At 31.1% G+C, this 22358-nt stretch overlaps 1 protein-coding gene and 1 pseudogene across 1 annotated transcript in view; both read right to left on the bottom strand.

The window, feature by feature from the left end:
- Positions 1-22358, bottom strand: part of MDGA2 (MAM domain containing glycosylphosphatidylinositol anchor 2) — an 813395-nt gene that overhangs the window by 159862 nt on the left and 631175 nt on the right. Inside the window, exon 8 of the mRNA XM_006922688.3 lies at positions 9195-9488. Coding sequence (XP_006922750.1) covers positions 9195-9488 — 294 coding nt within the window. The remainder of the gene's footprint in view (positions 1-9194; positions 9489-22358) is intronic.
- LOC112471700 lies at positions 14201-14319 on the bottom strand (annotated as a pseudogene).

Below are 22358 nucleotides of genomic sequence, written 5' to 3'. Positions count from 1 at the left end.
TCTAGACAGTGGTTCTTATCCTGGGATAATTTTGCCCATCAAGAAACAGTTGATAATGTATGGAGATATTTTTTTTATTGTCATGGCATGAGAGGAAGGGCATGCTATTGGCATCTCAAGATTAAAGACCAAAGATGCCTCTTAACACCCTAAAATTAGCAGGACAATCCCCCCACACAACTAATAATTACATTTTGGGCAGAAAAAAATTTTGTTCGGAGTCTGTCCTTTGCATTTGATACATTTAGCGGTATCCCTGGCCTTTATGCACTGGATGTCAGTAGCAACCCTCTTCCTCCATTGAAAAATGTTTCCAGAATTTTCAAGTGTTCTCAGGAGTGGGGAGTGGAAGGCATACTGGTAAGCTGTAGTTCTTGTCTTACATTTGTAAATGAATTTGATTCCATATGTACCTATGGAAATCCCATTAATTTGAATGAGGTTAAGCTTAAGAAGCCCCTCCAGCGCAGTTATAGATTACTACTAGGTTACTAATACAAGCTAAAATACTGTATGAACAATGCTTGTAGGTGGATTAGACACTATGGTAAATGTATATCTTGCTGGAAGGATAGGAAGTCAGGTCTCTCTTGCACAACAGTAGCCTTTGACTTCCTACTTCCTGATTGGTTTCATCATGCACTGACTAAAGTGCTTTTTGACATTCAATTTCTTACATGGTTACCTAACTTCTGAAGTGCTTCTGCATTTTTTTCCTAACCAGAGACGGACTTCTGCATATTTTATATTCTTAAAAGCATTTCCTGCACTAAGTATTTTATCAGTAGTATATTTAAAATAAACTGATAAAGTCACAGGCATGTTCATGAGATATATTATTGTAAACCTTTATGTGTAATTTATTTCAATGGTTTATTATTATTACCCTTTTATTTTCATGGAGAAGAGCACAGTATTTAGGAAATGCTTAAAGTCTATATTTGGGAAGAACATAGCTATTTTTGGATGAGAAATAAATCCTTTAACTAAGAAAGATTAAAAGGGCACAAATTTTTTTTATAGCTACACATATATATTTATATATGCATTTATGTTCACTTCCCTTAGAGAATATTTTTCCATAAAGTGATAAAGGGGGAAGGAGAGGAAAAGAACCGAGAAAGAGAGGAAGCATAAATTTTCTTCATTCCAAATACATTTGATTTAATCACATATCTGAAGGTTTTCCAGGGGAAAATATCTTTTTGATGCTATAATCATCCACTTGAATTTCTGTACAACAGAGGTAGGCAGCAGTACTGAGATAAGAGATTACACCATCAACAAACACAAGACTTGGCTGAGTTAACTTGTCAATACTTTTCATCACTCTGTTAAAACTGGCTGGTGCCTATTTCACTTTGCATAGATGCTGAAAATAAAACGTTTAATGAACGATTTGTTTTCTAAACATTAAACTATCATTGTATCTGCATTATGATGTAAATAGAGGGAACCAGGGGAAAAAATATGCTATTTTCTTTACATAATCCACACACTTGATGAACTGATCCTCTTTCCAGGTAATTGTTGCTCAATTGCTCAGTAATGAGATCCTGTCTGTGCTCTACAGTGAGAAGCTCTTTAGAATGGGAGACTTTCTATTTTGACAGCTTTTTTAAATGGTTACCCTGCTATCTTCTCTGGAAGAGTGAGAAAACGGGAAACAAGGAGACTACCCCAGATAACGAGAGCAGTTCAGCTATAGTAAATTCATCCTAAAGATTTTCTGCAAAATAGCATTACATGAGAAGTTTAATTTTTAAATATTCAGAAGTAATATAAAAATAAAAAGTTTAAACAAATCTGTTTTCAAACAGCTTCATTATCATTTCTTAATAAATCCGCTGGAAAATGAGGTAGGACATTTATATAACATATTCACTTGAAACAAAAATTCTAGAGTTGATTTCATACAGTCTAACTTGTACACCATCTTAAGAAAAAGATCTTAATTACCTGGGGGAAGGGCAAGGTCAGATGGGAGAAAATAGTATAAATATTGTTTTCAAAATATTAAGATTGCCTCATGGTACAGTTGATTAATGTTTCTAATAACAGCTGCAAACAATACAAGAATGGTAGGGTCATTTAATCCAAATAAAGAAACAATGTGTAATAAATGCTGAGTTCTATTTAGTAATCATTAATGTTAAAATATGAAATATGAATGCTTAAAAAATTATTTTCTTAGTAAACTTAAAAGCTTTCCTTAACCTACCTTCTAGTCGAGTATATTACAAAGTTTCCTAGTGAGAAAATGAAATTAAGAATGCCTTACCAAGTAAAGTTTTAGCTTTAAGCTTTTCCTCAGTACAGAAGCCCTAAACAGGATCAGTTAATCAAGAAACTACTAATTTGACAAGTGTTGTAATGCTAGAAATATAAGAGTAGCTTCGGCTCATAAAGAGTTTATAGTAGAAATAGATCAACCAGCTTTAGAAAAAACAGTAAAATAAAGTGTAGGAGGAATGATGTATAAGAAAATGGATTCTTTACATTAAAATATATCAAAACTTATATATTAAAATGATAATCATAATAATTTGCATTTTATGCTATATGATAAACAACATTCTAGTTACTTTGCAAATTTATTTTAAATAAATAGTTGAAAAATGGCAAACATTTTTTCTTTTGGAAATAAAAAAACAACCTAAAGCTCAGAGAAATTAAGATATTTGCCAAGGGCCATATATATATAATATTTAATTAAGTAAGGAGGCCATTGGACTGAGGTGGTTCTAATGCTATGGCATTCTACCTAAGCAAACCCAAATCTAAACTGGTAAATGACTCAAGGTTATAAAACTGAAACTTAAGGACAACCAATCAAAAATGGCCAGCTAGGCTATAGACAATAGCCAATCTGAAGTTTCCTTACTTAGTTTGCTTCTGCCTTGTCTCAATAAAAGTCTCTCCCTGAGCTCCTATCGGTGGAGCACTCCTAACCACTTCCGATTTGGCACTGTCCTCTTAGAAGGGAATTTTGCTCAAATAAACTTAAAAATTTTAATTTGCCTCAGTTTATCTTTTAACAATAGTAATAAGTGATAAAAATTAGGATTCTCTGATTCAAAAAATAGTCTTCAAATGAATGCTCTCTTCATAGTTATCATCCTTATAGAAGCAGTGATTATATACTATGTTGAAAATAACCTTGAACTTACCACCTATGTTTCCGACGTAGTCTTTAGAATAACTTCAAATGTAAGTTTTTTTACTTTTGAGGTGAATTTATATTATGAAAGCAAACCAAAGTCTGTTAGAATCAAGTCATTTGGTGAAAAAAAGTGAATCCAATTGTATCAAAGTTTGTTGTGAAAATCATACAATGATTAGAAGTATTCCTTTGTGCTACTTAAACAAATTCCATGGTCAATATTACAAGAGAGTTTTGAGAAAGGCCATGATGAAATAATAACCAATGATTTTGAAAAAAAGTGTATCATCGAATATGTATATTCAAAAAAAGTTTTACTTTCAAGTTCTAAAATGTTTTGTGCAGACTAAACGGCAGTGTCTACAGTATCAAAGAGGACCATTCTCAGTCAGGAAGATGCTTCCTAAAGAGGTGGGACTTAGCCAGAACTTAAAAGGTGAAAAGCAGATGAAGGATTGTTGGGAAAAGCAGAATAGAGAAATGGGAGCCTGACTACAGAGGCAACACCAAATTACCATGATTACGAGACTGAGAAGGGATGGACTGAATTACTATGGAGAATAGGAAATAACTAGGGCTTTCCAGGCTACAGAGATGAAGCCATTTTATTGTTCTGATAATAAGTTAAAATTCTTGTCACTTATAAATTCCTTTGGATAGTCTTTAACTTCTTCCTGTGTGTATACGACAAACAGTTCCCTTATTTCCTCTTTTATCAATAGTTACATTGTCTTTTATATTAACTTTAGATTTATCTCTAGTCACACTAATATTTTCAAAGCAATTTTGCGTTTTAAAAAATTAAAAAAGTAGTTATATTTGCTCAGTGCAGTCATTCTACATATCTTAACACTACAAAAAAATTAGTAATTTGTCGAACAATAATGAGCATATATGTTATAGTACATTCCAATATATTTTTAATAACGTTTTCTTTATAAGGTCCATGATACTCTGCTTTGGTTGAATATTCATTTTGATTGAAAGTAATCAACATGCATTTTTCACTAGATTTCTTGAGAGAAAGAGCAATAAATCCTTGATCTGTGGCTCCCTTCTCTTCACCTGATTTTGTCTTGATTTAGAAACAGGTGAAGAACATGAAAATATAAATTTAAGTGGTATATGAGATCTCATTTGGAGATGGCTGAAAGATTGTTACTTAATATAATTTAACATCATCATCAGTGTTTGATTTTTTAGTGTATATTTTATACTCCAAAACAGAATATCTTTAATTGTAGGTACAACTGTTATATTTTTAATGAAGCTTTAATAGAAGTATATATCTTCTCCAAATGATTTTTAAAGAAACATATTCAAATTACACTCACTTTACTAAAATATTTTATTAGTGCTTTGAATGAAACCTTTTAAAAAAACAACTTTTATTAAAATAAAATAATATAGTTTATGAAATTAAAATTATAGCATATACTACTATGTGTATATACTACACAAATAAATATAAGAAAAAAACAATTTCGTTTAAGAGGGCAATGGGCATATATCTTAGTTTCTTCTTTAATATATATATTTGAATATATTCATCCAATATTATTTTTATTTAATCAATATTCAAATGTTGTACTCCAATGGATAAATTTAAAAATCACTTTTATTACTGTTATTTTATTTAGAAAATTGTTCTAGTTTTGTTCAATAAGCTCTATACATACTATGATTTCCCTTCAAATGATATTGAAGGGAAGCAGAATATGCCACCCCAAAATGTACAACTTGGACAAGTGGATTATTTTGAACTGGAAGCAATCAAGATCCAGCAGACCAAGGAAAACTTTACTTCTTTTTACCTACCTAAAAGAATTGAGATAGGAGGCCTGGCCCAGAGCGAAAGTTCTTACAAGAGATAACATTTTTTTGAATGACCTATCTGTATCACAGGGCAAATATCTAATTACCAAACATCTGGTTTAATCACCACTCCCCGTTTGAAACTCCAGAGCCCTATCCCATTCCTTAGCTGAGGATGGCATATAAGCCTCAACTGCTCTACTTGCCTTTTGGTCTCCTACTTACTTTTAAGGAGCTTCTGTATATATGAACTTAAAATGTTATTTTCATGTAATTTATATTATGTCAATTTAATTATTAGACCTACCAAAGAAGCTATAAGGGTATAAGGAAAAATTTCCTCCTTAACGTTCCGAATCAATTATTTATTTATTTATTTATTTATTTATTTATTTATTTATTTATTTATTTTATTTTATTTTCAGTGATTCATTTTAATGCTGTTTTAATGAGCCTAAAGTTAACAAAAGAATTGTTTTATAGTTTCAAAAACACGTGAATAAAATTAAGTGATGGTGGAAAATTCAAAAGTCTGTTATGAAAACTACAACATACTTTGCAGTTTCATCTAGTAATTAAAAAATAGATTAATTTTAAACCATTATTTTTCAAAATATATTTACAACTTCTTATTCTGGTCCTTATCATTTTTGGTAATTAGTAATTTTAGAAGTTAAAAATATTATAAAATAAATCTGCTTTCTAGGAATGAGCAATGTGCACAAGAATTTAATAATTTAAATGATTTCATTTTGATGATTAAGGTATGCTGGAAAGGATATAGAATGGTATAAAAATACCTCTAGGCTTCTTTCACTTGTTAAATCACTCATTTTAAGAATAGGCAAATTAATTGGAGATAAAAAAATAATTTTAAAAGTTTTAATAAAACAATTGCTTTCAATTTTAATACAAAATTAACTAAGAACAAATCTCATTAGGAGATTTCGAATATTAAACTAAATGGACCATTCCATTATTTATATATTATGGAAATACATGCACTATGTATATTTAGGCCTTTACGATCTCACTCATCAAAGTCCTATATAAAATTATTTTTGTGTTTTTTTAATCCTTTTGATTTGTTATTGTTTAATGGAATACAAGTAAAATTAAACAAGGGAAGGAAAACGGGTGCTTGGAAATGACAGATTTTTTTTACTTATTATGACCATCTCTTTTTCATTATTTATATTTCAAAACAAATATATATGTGTGTGTGTTCACATGTATAAAATAGACTGTCCTAGAATTTGTTGATGTAATAAACGTTTTCAAGAAAAGAGATTTCAATAAAATATAGAGTTCAAGTCCTGAAAACTGTGTTCTGTAATGATTAAAGTAATTTGATATCTCCCTTTATACACTCAGGCACTTTCAGCTATCAAACTATATATAGCAAATCCTCAGACACTCCTAAACCTAAATAATAAAAACCAGTCATGCAAGAAGCAAGAGGTATGCAATATAAAGACAGACGCAGACAGATAGATGATAGATGATAGATAGATAGATATAAATATACAGATCTATATAGTCTTATTTCATTTGTTATAACTCACATTTACTCAACACATTTACTGAATAGTTATAAGATATATTAGGCTGAGAATACAAAGTATATAAAACATGGCTTGTTTTGATGTAACTGATAACTAATTGTTGAGGGTGATATAAACACATGTACATGCACGTATGTATATATGTAAGCAGGTATGTATATGTGCAGGTATATGTGTATGAAATAACATTCTATATAAGTACTTCTTATACGTAGCATGGCTAGCCAAATTAAGGATAAATACCTATTATTTTTCATATTTTTAAGAAATCACTATAAACATTAGAATGTTTATTATTTAAAAAATATTATCAGGACCTCTGCCTTATTTTTTTTGCAGAAATAAGTCTTAGGTAGACATGCCTGGCCTTAGGTAGGCTGGACTGCTAGCAGAGATTATGTGCCTGGAAAAATGAAGATTTGATTCACTCAGAAATATTCTGGAGTTGTTTCCAGTTATTTGTATCTGGCAAATGCTCAGACACATAACCAGATTTTTCAGAAGAGTTGGAAAGACATGAAAGGGAGCTTTTTGAAAGACACGATGGCATCCTCACGTGACACTCGCAAGACTGCTAGCATCCAGTTGCCTTCCTGGGCAGGCCATGGAAGCTTGCCTCTGAGAGGAAGTGTTGTTAGATTATACCGCCTTGCTCCACAAAGTCAAATTGGGATACAAATCTTTAACCTACATTAAATGAACTTTGCCCATATCTATTGGTGTCTTTCAGTCAATCATATCTTTGTGACACAAGAGAAAACATGCTAGGATTTATCTCCATCTACTTTTATAGGATTGGATTTTAAAATCCTGTGCAGAACTTGACATTTTTTATGGTACTTACTAAGACGGAAAAAAAAAAAAAGGAAATTTAATGCACCGATAGAATTCTGGACATCAGTATTTTCTATGGAAATTAGACATCTTGATTCTTGAAACTTTAATTCAAAATTCCCTAGAATCACTGGGTTCCACAGCTTTTATTTGTATCAGAGATTCCTCAAAGAGATATGAGCAGAGTGAAAACTAATTACTCTAATAGCTTTAGGAACACTGAAGTTTTGTGCATAACTCTGGAGGAGCACAGAATCTTGGGATTATCAACAAGAATGAAGTTTTGCAAATTTTATCAATTTCCTCTGTAGTCACTTGAGAGTGTTACTTATATTTTGGAGAACTGAGAAGAGGTTTCTCTTTCATAATTTTTTTTTTTCTTTCTGAAACCTGTTTTCCATGAACCTCCTACGTATGAGCTTATTGTCATGGGCATAAAAGGTCAGTGAGAGGAAAAAGCAATACTGAACTGCTGAATGGAACCTGTCATCTAAAAGCTGAATTATTTGGAGAAAAAACTTGTACTTAGTCGGAAACTAGCCAAGGTACTTGACACATATCAGTTTGCATATTTATAGAAGTTTCTAGAGAATAGGGACAAGCGATGGTTAAGCAAGCACGCAGAATTTAGCTCCCCATCCCACCACTCGCTTACCTCATAAATGCATTTATTGTTATCAGTTTCAAACATAATCCTTCTATACATCAATTATTCTTTCAAATTTAAAGTCAGTTAGCCCAATCTGCCAGTGTCCTTAATTCTAATATAAAAATAAACATTTTGGGATTAAATTCTAGTTTTCATTTTCTGAGTTACAAAAGAACCACAGAAAGAAAACAATATTGTTGTTTATTGAAGTGTATAGTTTCATCTAATTCATTATTTTTTTGAAGACTTCGCCACTGTATATTTAACAAATAGTACATCAGTTAAAATTTAAATCAGCACTAGCGGAGTTTGAACAGACTGTGTTTAGGTTGCTTTCTCTTTCAGCAATATCCACACCAACTGCAATCTAAATTATCAAGACATTCTCTAATAATCCAACACCAATGACATTGTTAAACTTCTTAAATTTATGAATTTAATTACTTTTAATAGTAAAAGCAAATACAAAGCATACAATGCCTGTAATATTTTTTAGAACTTAATAATGATTTCCCTAAAAATAGTTAAAATATCTATCATAATTAAATATCACAATTCAACAATCACCTGTTAAGAAAGTCTAGCAAAAATTTAATACCTAATATTTGCCTGAATTATCTCAATATAGATAATTATGCAATCTGTTCTTACAACTTCAAATATGCAAACATAGCATTTCAATGATTAGTTCTCCAAAATTTAAACAAAAGGATTCCTTGAAATTGGTAGATAAATTGGACAAAGGGCACATAATTTTCTGAAGTAGAAACATGAACTGAGAAAACAAAATAGTATAATAATCTAAATTAGCAATGACTTCCAGTCTCCAATTTGCTTCATTGCACATGGCCAGTTTTCAACCATTAGATTTGTTGATTTTTTTGGCATTAACCAAGCATGTAACACCATTATAATCATCACACACACACACACACACACACACACACACACACACACACACACACACACCACACAAATACAATTCTTTTCTATTAGCTCAGGTAATAGGCAGATTTAGGGAAAATTAAAGTTTAAATTGGGTATAATGTACAAATATTTTATCCTAATCCAATTCCAAAAATCACCTAATTTTACTAATAGGATAATTGTATTATTTCTCCCCTTGACTCCCAGAAGAAATACATTAAAAAAAATATATTTTACTTACACTGTACGATGAGCTGCACCAAAGCTTCTCTTGGCTTCACATTAAATCCATTGTACTGGCTGGTCTGACATCTGTACATTCCTGACATTTCCCTAGATACATTCACAATCCTCAGTGTTCCATCATAGCTCTCCATCTGCATTGACCCATCAGGCATTGCAACCTCTTTATCCGCTCTAGACCAAAGGATGATGGGTTTAGGTTTTCCAGTTACTTGACACTGCAGTTCTATTGTGTCTCCTTCTCTGGTGACCAAAGGTGATTTTTCCTGTGGAACAGTCAGATTGGGTGGAACTTGAAATGGGAAAAAGAAAATTTTTCAAGGTTAGTATAAACTGGAAAATCATACTCAAACACAGAAAATCATAAGGAAACAATTTCTGCTGGTTGAAGATGTGTGACAATTCAGATGACAATAATTATAGAGATCTTGGGAATAAGTGGAAAATTATCCTCACTTGAACAATTCTGAATTGTTTTCATAGAACTCTCTTGAATGACGTCTTTGAACTTTAGCAAAATAAATAAAGCATTAAAGTGAATGGTTAACATAAGAACAATTTATACAATGACTTGTCATTATCAGCCATTAACTGGGTCTTTAACATCTGCATTTGACATAAGAGTGATTCTGCTTGCTGAGAGCTGGATTAGCTTTTCAGTCTTCTGCTTCCTATGCTGTTATTTCTTACCCAAGAATGCTATACCAAAGGGTCAAAGAGACAAAGTCGACTTAGCAGGCATAGTAGTAGTTTGAAAGGGAAAAAGAACGTTTGTTATAAAATTAGAAATTTCACTCTGGTTTAGAAACTATTGCCAAATTGCTAAGGTTTTCTCTCTAGTGGAAATGAGATGAAACTGACTGCAATGCCACACTCTGACAATGCACTGTATTCTTGTTTTTTGAATTTGTAATGTTATTTTGACATTTGAATTCCATGTAATTTCACTTTAAGACATTTTGAGATCACTGCAAATAGTTTGTCATGTTGTTGCCACTATTTCTGTAAAATTAATCTTATGCGAATTTTCAAAAATATATTTCAATAAGAATTGTAATTTTCTTGTTAAGCTAATTTCTGATTTTACTGAAGATATTGATGAGTAAATTAGGTTGAAACTTACTTTATTGTGCTGGTGTATATATATATACATATATATGTTATGATTTACAGAAAACATGAAGTAACAAGAGGCAAGTACTACCCAATGACTTTTCTTATAAATAATATCACCTGTTCTTTTGGAAGACTTTTATTTCTTATACAATGTATATGAATTCAAATGTATTTATGCGATAGAATATCTTTCAAAAAGCACAGGCTAAATTAGAATGCCAGAATATGAATAAATAGAAATATATATTAATAATTCCATTCTTCTGATAAATGTAACATGCCCCTTTGGAGAGTACTGCATATGATTGAAAAGGCAAAGGTTTTATTCTCTCTTCTAGCATTACTGTGCTTCAGTGCCCAGAAACAAAAACAAACTTAATTATTTCTCAACTAATGTTGAAACGTTGTTTCTCTTATTACACATAGGAACGAAATAAATTCAAATCAAAAGAGATATGAGCATTATCTTAGTATTTAAGTATCTTTATGTATACTTTTTCATTTAATTCCTTCATTTACTTATTTTTTAAAAAAAGTAGTTAAATAATGTATAGCATCTCAGAAATTAGAAAATATAAAACATTAAAACATTAATCACCACCTTCTTGAAGTAGATATATACATTTTAGGAATTGCTATGACAAATCACACGTTTAAAAATGGCTGCATTTAAAAACTCTACATGATTAAATAATTTGATTAAATAATTCATTCTTGAAAATATAAACAATTACATGATTTCGTTAAATAATTTATTCTTTTAGAAGTGAATCATGAGGGATTGATGCAATTCTAAGCAGCATCTTCCAACAATAAGATCAAAAAGAAGCTTCAATATTTACTCACGCTGCATGAGAAATTACACATAATAACAGCAATAATCTCAGCAGTTAATATTAATTATGCTCTTACTATGTGACAGGGATAGTTAAGGATTTTACAATTTCATTTAATCCCTTGATAATCCTAAGGATCAAATATTTAATATTAGAATTTAACAAACGAAAACATTGAGATTAAGAGAGAATAAATACTTTGATTTGAACAAAATTTAAAATTATGCCAATTTCTAATAGGTGGGCAATGTAGAAACATGACCCTTGAAGCAGGCTCCATCCAGTAAACTACAGTGTCTGAAATGAATAATTTAAGTTAGCACTGTACTCCTGCTCACAACTGTTCTGCAACTATGAACAAACTGGACAAATTTCCCCTGCCCATCTCTTGTACACTTTCCCAGGGACAATAAAAAAGGGTCAAGATAGAAATGTAGGGGAATAACTGACGCATATTCTGCAAATTACCTTATCTATCTATCTTATATGTCGATATCTATCTTAAATATCTATATCTATCTATATTAGAATACTTTTTATATACAAGCCAAAACTACTTTCAAGATATACCAATTCAAATAAATATCCCAATATTGATAAATATATATGAAATGAATTAAAAGAAATTGTAAATTAAGAGATTACTTCATGGAGTGTTCTTATATGAAATCTTCCATCCTCATTTCTTCCAAAAATAAGCCACATGACTTTGACCAAGATTAACTGGTCTGAGTATTAATTTCTTCATTTTTGAAACTAAGAATTTATATTTTATGAGCTCCACGGTTATTAATGTTCTGACTACAGGAACAAACAGTAAAAAGTTAAAAATAGAAGTGATGCTAAGTGAAAGTATTAATTTCCTGACTTCATAAGATAAATATACAAAGATTTTATTACATTAGGCCATTCAAATACACACATAGATCCTCGACTAGCTATATATTATTTGAGTTTATCATGCTAAATAGTTCAAAGTCCCTTTGTAAATTTGTTATTCATTTAGATACACTTTCCTTTCTATGTAACCAAAATTACAGAAATGTATACCTCATTTTTAATCTAGGTAACTTAACAATTTTTAAAAAATAAATTAGCTCAGTTTTCACTAAATAGCAAAGCCTAAATAAAATATGGTTTATTTTAATCTCTTCTATAGTCCTTTTAAATCTTGAAATTGGAGTTAATCCTTTTTTTGCAACTTTCTCGACCAAGAAGACCTTATAAATTCTCAAAGATTTTATAGGCTTCTCTCTCTCTAGCCACATTAAATTTCCTATTCTCTGGAATTCTATACTCAACTCTTAATTATTACTATAACTTTTCTGTTAGGCGATCTCATTTGTTCTTAAAAATTTATCTCTTTTGTTTGTTGATAATACGAATTCTAACTTTAACCCAAGGCTCTTCCAGTTTATAACTGCAGCCTATTTCTATATTCCAAGTCTTTCAAATCACCATACCTCAACGCCATTTATGTCTTGACTTAGTTGATAGCTAATTATTAACGCAACTCATCAGCTAATTAAAAACCATAGAGTTTTCTTTGTTTTACCATTTCCTTTTTCTCACCACTTCCTATCAGCTGCTTTGGTATCTCTTTCAAAAATGCTTCTCATATCTGTCTATTTCTTTTCATGGCTACAAGTAGATTTCTTTGTAGAAGTCATCATTTTTTCTTCTTGTGACAGTGTACCAGTCTAATTCTTCCAGGCCTCCTGCTACCCTGTCATAAGTTTTACCATCATAAATGCCACTTTATTAATGTCACTATGAAACTACAAACCTCAGTGAGAACGCTAATCATAACACTACTTTAATTTAAAAACAAAAAAGTCCAAAACAGCCTGATGGATGTGTTAAATAAACAGTGGTACAGTCACACAATAGAATATGATGCAGCCTTTTAAATGATGACATAGTAGACCTACATTTATTGATAAAGATATTTATATTTTTAAGCAAGAAAAGCAAGCTAGAAAATAGTATGAATACCTATATCACTATTAATAAGTGAGTAAAACATATTACTGAGCAGACAGCTCCTTGAAAGCTCAGAGTGTCTTACTCTAAAGTCTGGTGCCCTGCTTTCCTGCTTGGCATAGGCCAGGAAGCCATGAAATAATTGAGAAAGGAAGGGAGGTAGAAAGAGAGAGAAAGATAAGGAGGTAAGAAGGTAAAAATCTATGACTATAATAGAAATAAATATAATAGATAAAAATCATGAACATTTTAGAATAAAAGTGATAAATAACAATCAATTGTAGTAATTGTATAATTAGCCCATACAAATAGCAGACGCTCTTGCAAAATATATCATTATCATTAATATAAATTTCAGATGCACATCTTGAGATGTGTGGGGGTGTATGAGAGAGTTAAGAGAGTCAGTTTTACTATTCTTTCTCTTTTCATTTAAAGATTTGGATAGAAAAGCTATAAAAAAAAAATACAGGAAGAGCCAGTTTATGGACATGCTATTTAACTTTGTCATATAATGTTTTTATGCCCTTTCTCTAATCAATTAAATTAGTTTTTAATGTTAAATATCACAACAAAAACATCAAATTTAGTAGAAAATTTTGAAATGTCTGCATTTTGTGAGGTCCACATGTATTCATAATGTACTTGCTAAAAAAAGTCCCTGCTGATAAAAACACAAAGATACATTTTCTGATATATAGTCTATAACTGCCTTTACTTTGATTTTTCTTATCTGCAATGCTACTGTTGGAGATGCTATAATCGAAAAACCTAAAAAAAACATGATATGACACCAAAGTTTATCATTCCAAACCTAAATAAATAGACAAGTAATTTGGACAAACTGGTTTTCTGTCAACTATTCTGTTTTGTCACAGACTGTAAAATAATGCAAACATAGAAAATGAAAATGTTTTCATTTCTTCATTGAGAAAGAAGCTGAGGAATTATATTTTATTTATTTTTTATTATTTATTTTATTTTATTTTTCTAGGCGAGGCAACCCTTGGTTGACCTCACAGATTGCAAGGACCTTGTCAGTTTACAGTCCCTTACTTTTTATTTTTTACACCTACTGCACCTGATCTTCTTAGGTGGTCTCCCATCCAAGTACTAACCAGGCCTGACCCTGCTTAGCTTCTGAGATCATATGGAATCGGGCTTGTTCAGTGTGGCATGGCTGCAGACAAGCTGAGGAATTTTAATCTTTAGTCTTTCCTCAGAAAGTGTCTGGTTTATTTTTCTTACTTGAGAATGCAGGGGAAGGCTAGTTCATCTTAACTTTATTAGAAAGTATCATGTTTTATGAAACAAAGATATCAGAATATGCTTATTAAAACTTGTTTTAAAATATATAAATATTTGGAGTGTACTTTAATAGCAGATATTTAAACAAAAATATTTATTTTAATATAAAAATCATAATAAACTATTTAATAAGTAAAATTGTCTCTAGAGCTACCAGACTCATATTTTCAAGAATATCAAAGTATGACACTGATTTAATTATACTTGAATTTTTGAGTTGGAATAGTTTATAATACATATGCATGTTCTAGAGTAGAATCTATAATCTCTATTTAAAACATATGTAAATCGGACTTCAAAAAAATTGTGATTATGAAAGTGACCCCTAGAGGTCAGATTCAAGATTCTCATGCTGACCAGATCTATATAAACACCTGTAAAAAAGTAAGACTCAAGTAAAGTGTGAATTTGTAGATATAACTAATACAAATAAGCAAAACCTTTTTCTTTTAACCTTCAAAAACAACAGGTGAATTAAAATTTTTTACTATAGATTTTATGTGAGTTTCATCTCTGGTGACCTATTGAGATGGCAAAGTTAACAACATCCTTATTTCAGATTACATAGTAATAAAGGAAAGATATTCTATCACTCTCAAGTGCTTTCTCAGTGTCCAAGTCAGTAGTTTTCAATCTTTTTTTTTTTTTGCTAACAAACGACACATTAGCTTTGTAAGCATGAGACATGCACATGAATATATTCAGAGTTTTAGGTTTTGAGAAGTCACAAAATAATTGTACATGAAAGTTAAGAAATAAATAGTTTGCAATTGCAACAACTATCAATGGCATATGAGTAATGACTTGTCATAATGGACTATGAGATAAGTGAGATAAGCCATTGGGTAAGTGAAATTGTCAGCATGCTTGTTATAACTCTACTCATTTCTCTTCCACTCAAAGAAGTATATTCAATGTAAGTGAGAATAATATTATTACTGTAATCTATATTTTAAAATCTCCATAAATTAATATTTGAAATAATAGTTGATTTGAACACACCACTAAGAATAATTGTGTTAATACATGAAACTTGTCTAAGAATGTGATGCTCTGTGGCCACAGGGAAGTTTTTATATGATGACTATTGGCCATGTAAGGCAAATCTGAAAATTACTTCCAACTCAAAAATAATTCCAATCTAAATCCCCCAAATATTTTTTGAACTAATATACAGCCCATTTTATTAGTAACTGTGTGTCAATTAAAGTATTTAGTAAGGTGTGCTAGAAAGATATCCGAGATAACGAAAGAAATCCAACTAGCTAAAGTCTTCTCACTTATTTATGGACTTCCTGGTATTTGTTTCCTTTTAGAAACTATGACTGATAACAAACAATGTTTGAGGAAAGACAACACCCCAAGTTCATTTCTCATGAAAGAAGTAAAGGTTGTCAAGGTTTTTATTTTAAAATATGGAAAACTTCCTTGAGCCATAAGTTAATATCATAAAATAATCTATTGCATTGGTGTACTTCTTTCTGTATTATCTACCCACTTACAAACAGATTACTTAAATCAAATTCATGAATGTCTCTTTTTCTTCTTAAAAAAAAAATCTTACCATTTCTAAATAATTCTTTCTTAAAAATCTTGTCACATTAACATTTAAATATCTTCAGTAGCTCCCCATTTTCTAGGAAAGCTCTAAATCCTATTGTTTGTTTTCCATCTTACTTGCCAACTCTTATTAAGGCATAATGCTTCTGTGAAAAGCTCTCTATGCGGTTTAGGCAGGTGTTTTGGTCTGCTTAACACACCTGGCTCATTACCAGCTCTTCATCTTCCTTCCTTCTCTCTGGGAATTACTTTGCCCTCATAATCTCCATCCAATGATTCCTTATTTTCTAAAGCCCTATTTAAGTTTTCTGTTCTCTTAAGTCTTTCCTGATATCTGTATCTTTTATTCATTCTCCATGTCCCTGAAATACAGAGTATCCAATTTATTCTACATATGTCATGAAAAATGTGTACTCCCTTACATGTATAGCTAAAACATCCTGTGGTCAGCACCAGGTTTTATTTATTTCCTCAGTAGTTCCCACACCATTTTAAATATTTAAATATTTTAGAGGTGCTTAGTATAATTCTTGATCGATTGATGAGCACCAATCGAGGTTACTAAGCAACCAAATTAAGAAAACTATTGATGAATAGTCACCTCTTGATTATCCAAGGCTTAGGTATAGAGTGTATGAATTTCAAAATCATTTTCACACATTTCTATTTTTAATTTAAAAAGTTTTTATAAAAGTAGTACTTTTAGTAAGTTTTAATTTGGTCACAAGAATGATACAGAAAGGTAAAATGTTGGAAACATTTGGTAGTACTGAGTAATTTGTCCATGGCTTTCCTCTATTAGCAATAGAGTAAGGTTAGTTGACTCTACAATGGGATGCCCATGTGGACCCATATTCTAAGACCTATTACTCACAGTCTTGTGGGTAAATCATATATGACACAGGCACTTATTTTAAAATATGTCCTCACACCAGATGGTAAGCCTAATGTTTTTGTCCATGATATGAATAAGCATAAATACATCTCTTATCACACTTCTGTAAATAAAAACTGCCCTTTTCTTTTAGCACTGACACATTTTTTTTTTTATGGATTCACCTATAAGAAATCAAGAGATGCTAATAAAATGAGGTTGAAATGTTTTACAAATCTAGCAATAGAGCAGAAAGGAAGCACATTTAAAAAACAAACATGAGGTTAAAATACCATGGCATTTGCATTTGGAATATCTAAGGGGAAATGTACATGCACGCATACACACACATACACAATGCTTATTTTTTTAAAGAGTTGTAGAAAATCGTAATACAATGGCATTGTTAGTTATTTGAAACATATGGGGAGAGGCAGAATCCTGGAGTGTAGTAACTCTGGAGGGTTTAGTATTAGAAGATGGAGGACATGCAGTGCCATTCAATCAGGAAAACAGGTTTGGCAGGCAACAGTTGTGGCTGCTCCAACTTCCCTCTCCCAGCAGGTGTTGCTATGGCACAAGAATAGTCTCTGAGGGATTCAATAGAACACAAAATGTAAGATGAAAGAATAAAATAGAAAATCATTCTCTGAGTGGCATTCATATTTTTCCTGCTACACAAGCTACAAAATCAGTTGCAAATAAACAGGTCCTAACTTGCTGCCTCATAAGTAGATAAGTTACTGGGAACTTAGGCTAAGGTTACTTAGTAGCCTTTGGTTAAGTTTAGTTTTCAAGTATCTTGAATTGTTATGATGTTCATCTTATTTGGTTTTCTACCTTTAGCTTATGATGAGATGTTTTCTAAAATCATTAAAATAAATCTGTATCAACAAGAAAATTTTCTACTAACCTCTTTGAGAAAAGATATGAAAACATACTTCTTTTTCTTTTAACCTTCCTTCCCTGACTTATTGTATGTGTTTCTCATGCACTGATATACATAAATGAATGGTGATCACTGATTAAGTATGTGAAATATCACCAGTGGAAACATTTTTTTTTTTGAAACAACTATATATTAAAAAAAAAAAAAATCTAGAAGCCAGATAGTTCTGCTTGCTAGCGAATCAAATTATATTAAAATTTTAGCAAGCTAGGAATCTGGATTATACTGAGATTGTTGGAAGAAATAAGGATTGCAAAACAAGCACTTGTTTTTTTGGTTTTTTTTGCAACAAGAATTAAAACATTCAATAAGTTAATAAATTATTTAATTACTAAAATATTATTGGTTTTTGGATGAAGACATAATCTATAATCATTTCTGGAAAATAAGGGATCAATTCCTCAACTCACTACTGTTAATTAAGTTCTATTTCATGGGTTTTTTTTTAATAATACAGAGTAAGTTTGGAAACTGTAGTTGTTTATGTATAGCAATGGGTTAATAATTTTAACTTTAAACACTGAATACTGTATCCTAAACAGTATTATGCAAACTAAAATTCATTGGCAGGAAATAGTTCAAAAGCTTAAAAGTTAGTTCACAGATCCCAAAATTCCTACAATTCTTATATTCTATAATATATCTGTGTCTTTGCCTATTCACTCTTAAAAATGGTGCCATGATTTATCTAAATACGTTTATATGTGCTGATAAATGCACTATCCCTATCCCTTTAATTAATAGTAAATGCTATGAGAGTAACAAAAGCAGGACTGTATATACAAAAACTTAGCCCCATGCTATAGCTAATATCAATTCATTTTAACACACATTTTTTGAGCCTCTTCAATAGGCAAAAATGCTTAAAACTGAAGACACGAGACATAAATTAGGCCATTCACTACCTTCAAATATTATACTATGCATTATGGAAACTGATCATTAGAATGGATTCTTAGTAACTGATAATTGTTCATAATCATTTTTTAAATAAGAGGCCTTCTTTTAATAGACATGGAGAGTTTGGAAAGGTTCTAAGTGGACAAGATTAGAAATTTGACTACAGCTCAAGGCCCAACTCGTTTACTAGCTATGCAATCTTGGGTTATCATAATCTGTTTTATCATCTGCAAATAAGGCTAATGAAAAGGAGAATTTAAAGATAAAATGGTGTAACGCATATTAGAATGTCGTAACTGTCAAGTACTTGAGTTGTTTAATATACTTGTAAAGAGCAAAGTTCAGGTCTGGCAGCCAAGATTCAGATCCTAGCTCTACCACCTACTGGTTGCGTGACCTTGAGAAAGTTATCTAACTTGTATCTCTCGGTTTACTCAAAGTAAAATGAGCATAATCATAACTATTTTAGATTTTTTTTAGGATTAAACAGTATAATATACATAAAATCTTGAGCACAAGGTCTTGCATATGGTAAACACAATATATGTTATATGTTTTCTAATCAATGCTTTTTATTAGTACAATATCAATAACTACATTTTCTTATTATGCATATATTTCTATATTGAGAGCAAAGATCTTGTTTTGTTCAAATCTATGATGTCTCAAGTACTGAGCCTGGGTACACATAGGTCAAAGAAATATTTTATAGATAATATATAAATATATATTTACACATATAAATAAACCTCTTTACTATTGTCAGTTGTCATGGAGACACGCATGCATTTCAGATGAGGAAACTATTTTAAGAATATTTTGGAAAGGACAGGAATGAACCTTTTTAATCTGAATAGTCAGTCATCCAAGGAAAGAGGTTGCAAATTTCTGCCATTAGACATAATAATTGAATTGGTGTATTTGGATATTATCATAAAATGCCACATAATACAGATATCTCAGTTCTCATTCTATTTCTATGAAGTAGTAAGGATTGGGCATTCCTAAATACATCTATTCCTCACTTAGGAGGATGATAAAATGTCAGTGCTGTCCATTTTCACAAAGGTCAGGGTATTGCGATGAAAACCAGAGACCAGTGAGTTAAAAGGAGTTGTCTGATCATGTTAATTATATGATTGCTTTCCTGGGGATAACAGAATTCTAAATTAAAAGGATAAACTATAAATTATATATCAAATGCATTTTATGAAAGCATAGAAAAAGAAAAATGCTTTAAAGAAATCCATAATTTATTTTACTTTCTAGAGCAACTGTGGTCGCGGTGGTAAACTCTTCAATGCAGAATGGCTAGAAAAATCAATTTACTTCTATAATAAAAAGGCCATTTGTCTCCTTGTAAAATCCATGTGACATTGTTAGGCCTCTTATAAATGATCACACTGGACAATGTCTGTGGTTTACAAATTCCCTAATTACACCACTGATTGTGTATCATTGAATGTGCCTTATCCTGTGGAAACAGACACTACCACCATTTTAATAAACATTTGGACATAAAACGAAGCTGGCTCTTTCATGCTTTGTCAAGAGCAAAATGAAACAACCAGGGAACACAATGTTCCATCAACAGATCAGGGGCACATGTTCTTTAGAGCAAATGAAGTTTAATTAACAGATCCGTTAGTAGATAACTGGTCAATTAAAAAAATAGGAGAAGGGTTTTCTTATACACATGAAGACTTTATTAACAAATATTCTACCGATGCATGAATACATTTTATGATCCATTCTGTCAGTCTGTAGAAGTATAGAATGCTACAATAAAAATATGGGCCTAATTTTAAAACCACATAAAAACTCATATAATGTCACTGATCAGAATGATACATAACTCATTCTGAGCTAATATGTGACTATGAATAGAGTTTAGTACTACTTTATTAATATGGTTTTACATTGTATTTTATTCCTAACCAAGAATATTTCCATTTAAATGTCAACTAAATATATTTTGTTTACAAATATTATTTAGACAGACTTGGTAAAAGTGAACTACGCATGTTTCATTTATAGTGGACTGTAATTCATACTAAATGCATTTTAGATGCAGACATTTGAACTGCTTGTCATTTTATCATTTCTACTTCACATATTTAAATTACCAGTATATTTCATATTGTGCATGAAATCTTTTCTTTTTAAGTGCAGTGCTATATTTCTAGTTTCACATCTTTTTAATCTAATCATTTTTTACTGATAGAACATTTCTAAAATTTGGGAAATGCTTATTTATTTACCTGTAATATACTTGAGAAGAGTCTGGTGTCCTCAATTCTTCCCTTCCCCTGCAAATCATTGTCATGTCCCCTTTTCTAAAGCTTTCAGTCCTGTTCCTAAGCTGCCTCTTAGGCTGACTTTCATCCAATAGGGCTTCTCAGGCTCCAATTCCTTAGTCAAAGAGGTAAGAAGGCAGACACAATATGATTTGAGGTTTCTGAGAAGGATTCATGCATCAAAATTACATTTCTCACATCATATCTCTGGAGCCTGAAATCTCATTATTTGCATTCATTCCATCGAGAGACTGGGTTTTATATAAAGAACTTGGGTTCTGCAACCAGAATTGACCTATGTTCAACACTTTACTCCACTCCTTAGAAACTATGAGGCCTAGTAAAGCTACTTATGCTTTCTAAAGCTCGTGTCTCATCTGTAAAATGGGCAAAATCACAAAACTATCTACTTCAAATGGTGTTCTGAGAATTTCAAAGAAGTACTCATTATAAAGTATTTAGCCCAGTAACTGGAATATAATAAACAATCCAAAAATCTTAGATTTTTTTCCTGTAAATAAGAATTCTATGTTATATGGTCTGTCATTGACTTTGAAATGCTCAGCAATGTAGTAATGCTTTATTTCTTAAACTAAGTGTGGTTATATAAGCTGCATGCTTGCAATTCATGTGTTTTCTTCTGTGTTTCTGTTATACTACTATAAAAGTTTTTTTTTTTTAAATGCTTCATGATAGACAATGTGATCTATATTTATGTGTTATAAGTTTTAATACATATTTTAGTGTTACTGTTACTATTTAAATTATGAAATTCAGGAATATACACCCCAGATGTGGTTAGGTAGCATTTTAAAGACCCAGACCCTGGGTTTACTCTGCTTAGAAAGCTAGAACAAGACAAGTATCATGTTGAGCTGCACAAGAGGATTTTTAACATAACAAAACATTAAAAGTGGTCTTCTTTAATAAAATGAATACTGTTCAAGTTATGTGCCTAGGTTAGAATAGGGTAAGGCCTTGCCCCACTTTTGTGAATGGAATATGAGACTGGCAAACAGGACCTAACATCCTAAAACTCTGTGAAGTGTTCTTAGAGTAAGAGAGAGTATTGTACCCTCCATCAAAAGATAACGTAGTCATGTGATTCAACTAGAATGTTACCTGAATCCCTTTTATTTTAAAACCTGCCTATGGTGATTCATTCATACAAGGCCCTTGTCCAAGTGTGTAACTGAATAGCAGAATCACCTGAGATAGTAATGGGAAATATCCATTTCATGTAAGATGATACAACATTTTACAGCATGCCGAAAACTCTTACACTGGAATTGGAATCTGAGAATCTAAGCTTAAGTTAGGATGTGGCTATAGGAAATGA

Source organism: Pteropus alecto, unplaced genomic scaffold (assembly GCF_000325575.1).
Source record: "Pteropus alecto unplaced genomic scaffold, ASM32557v1 scaffold38, whole genome shotgun sequence".
In the NCBI taxonomy this organism is placed as follows: domain Eukaryota; kingdom Metazoa; phylum Chordata; class Mammalia; order Chiroptera; family Pteropodidae; genus Pteropus; species Pteropus alecto.
Note: the sequence above shows the minus strand (reverse complement) of the source record. Positions and strands in the feature narration are given on the sequence as shown.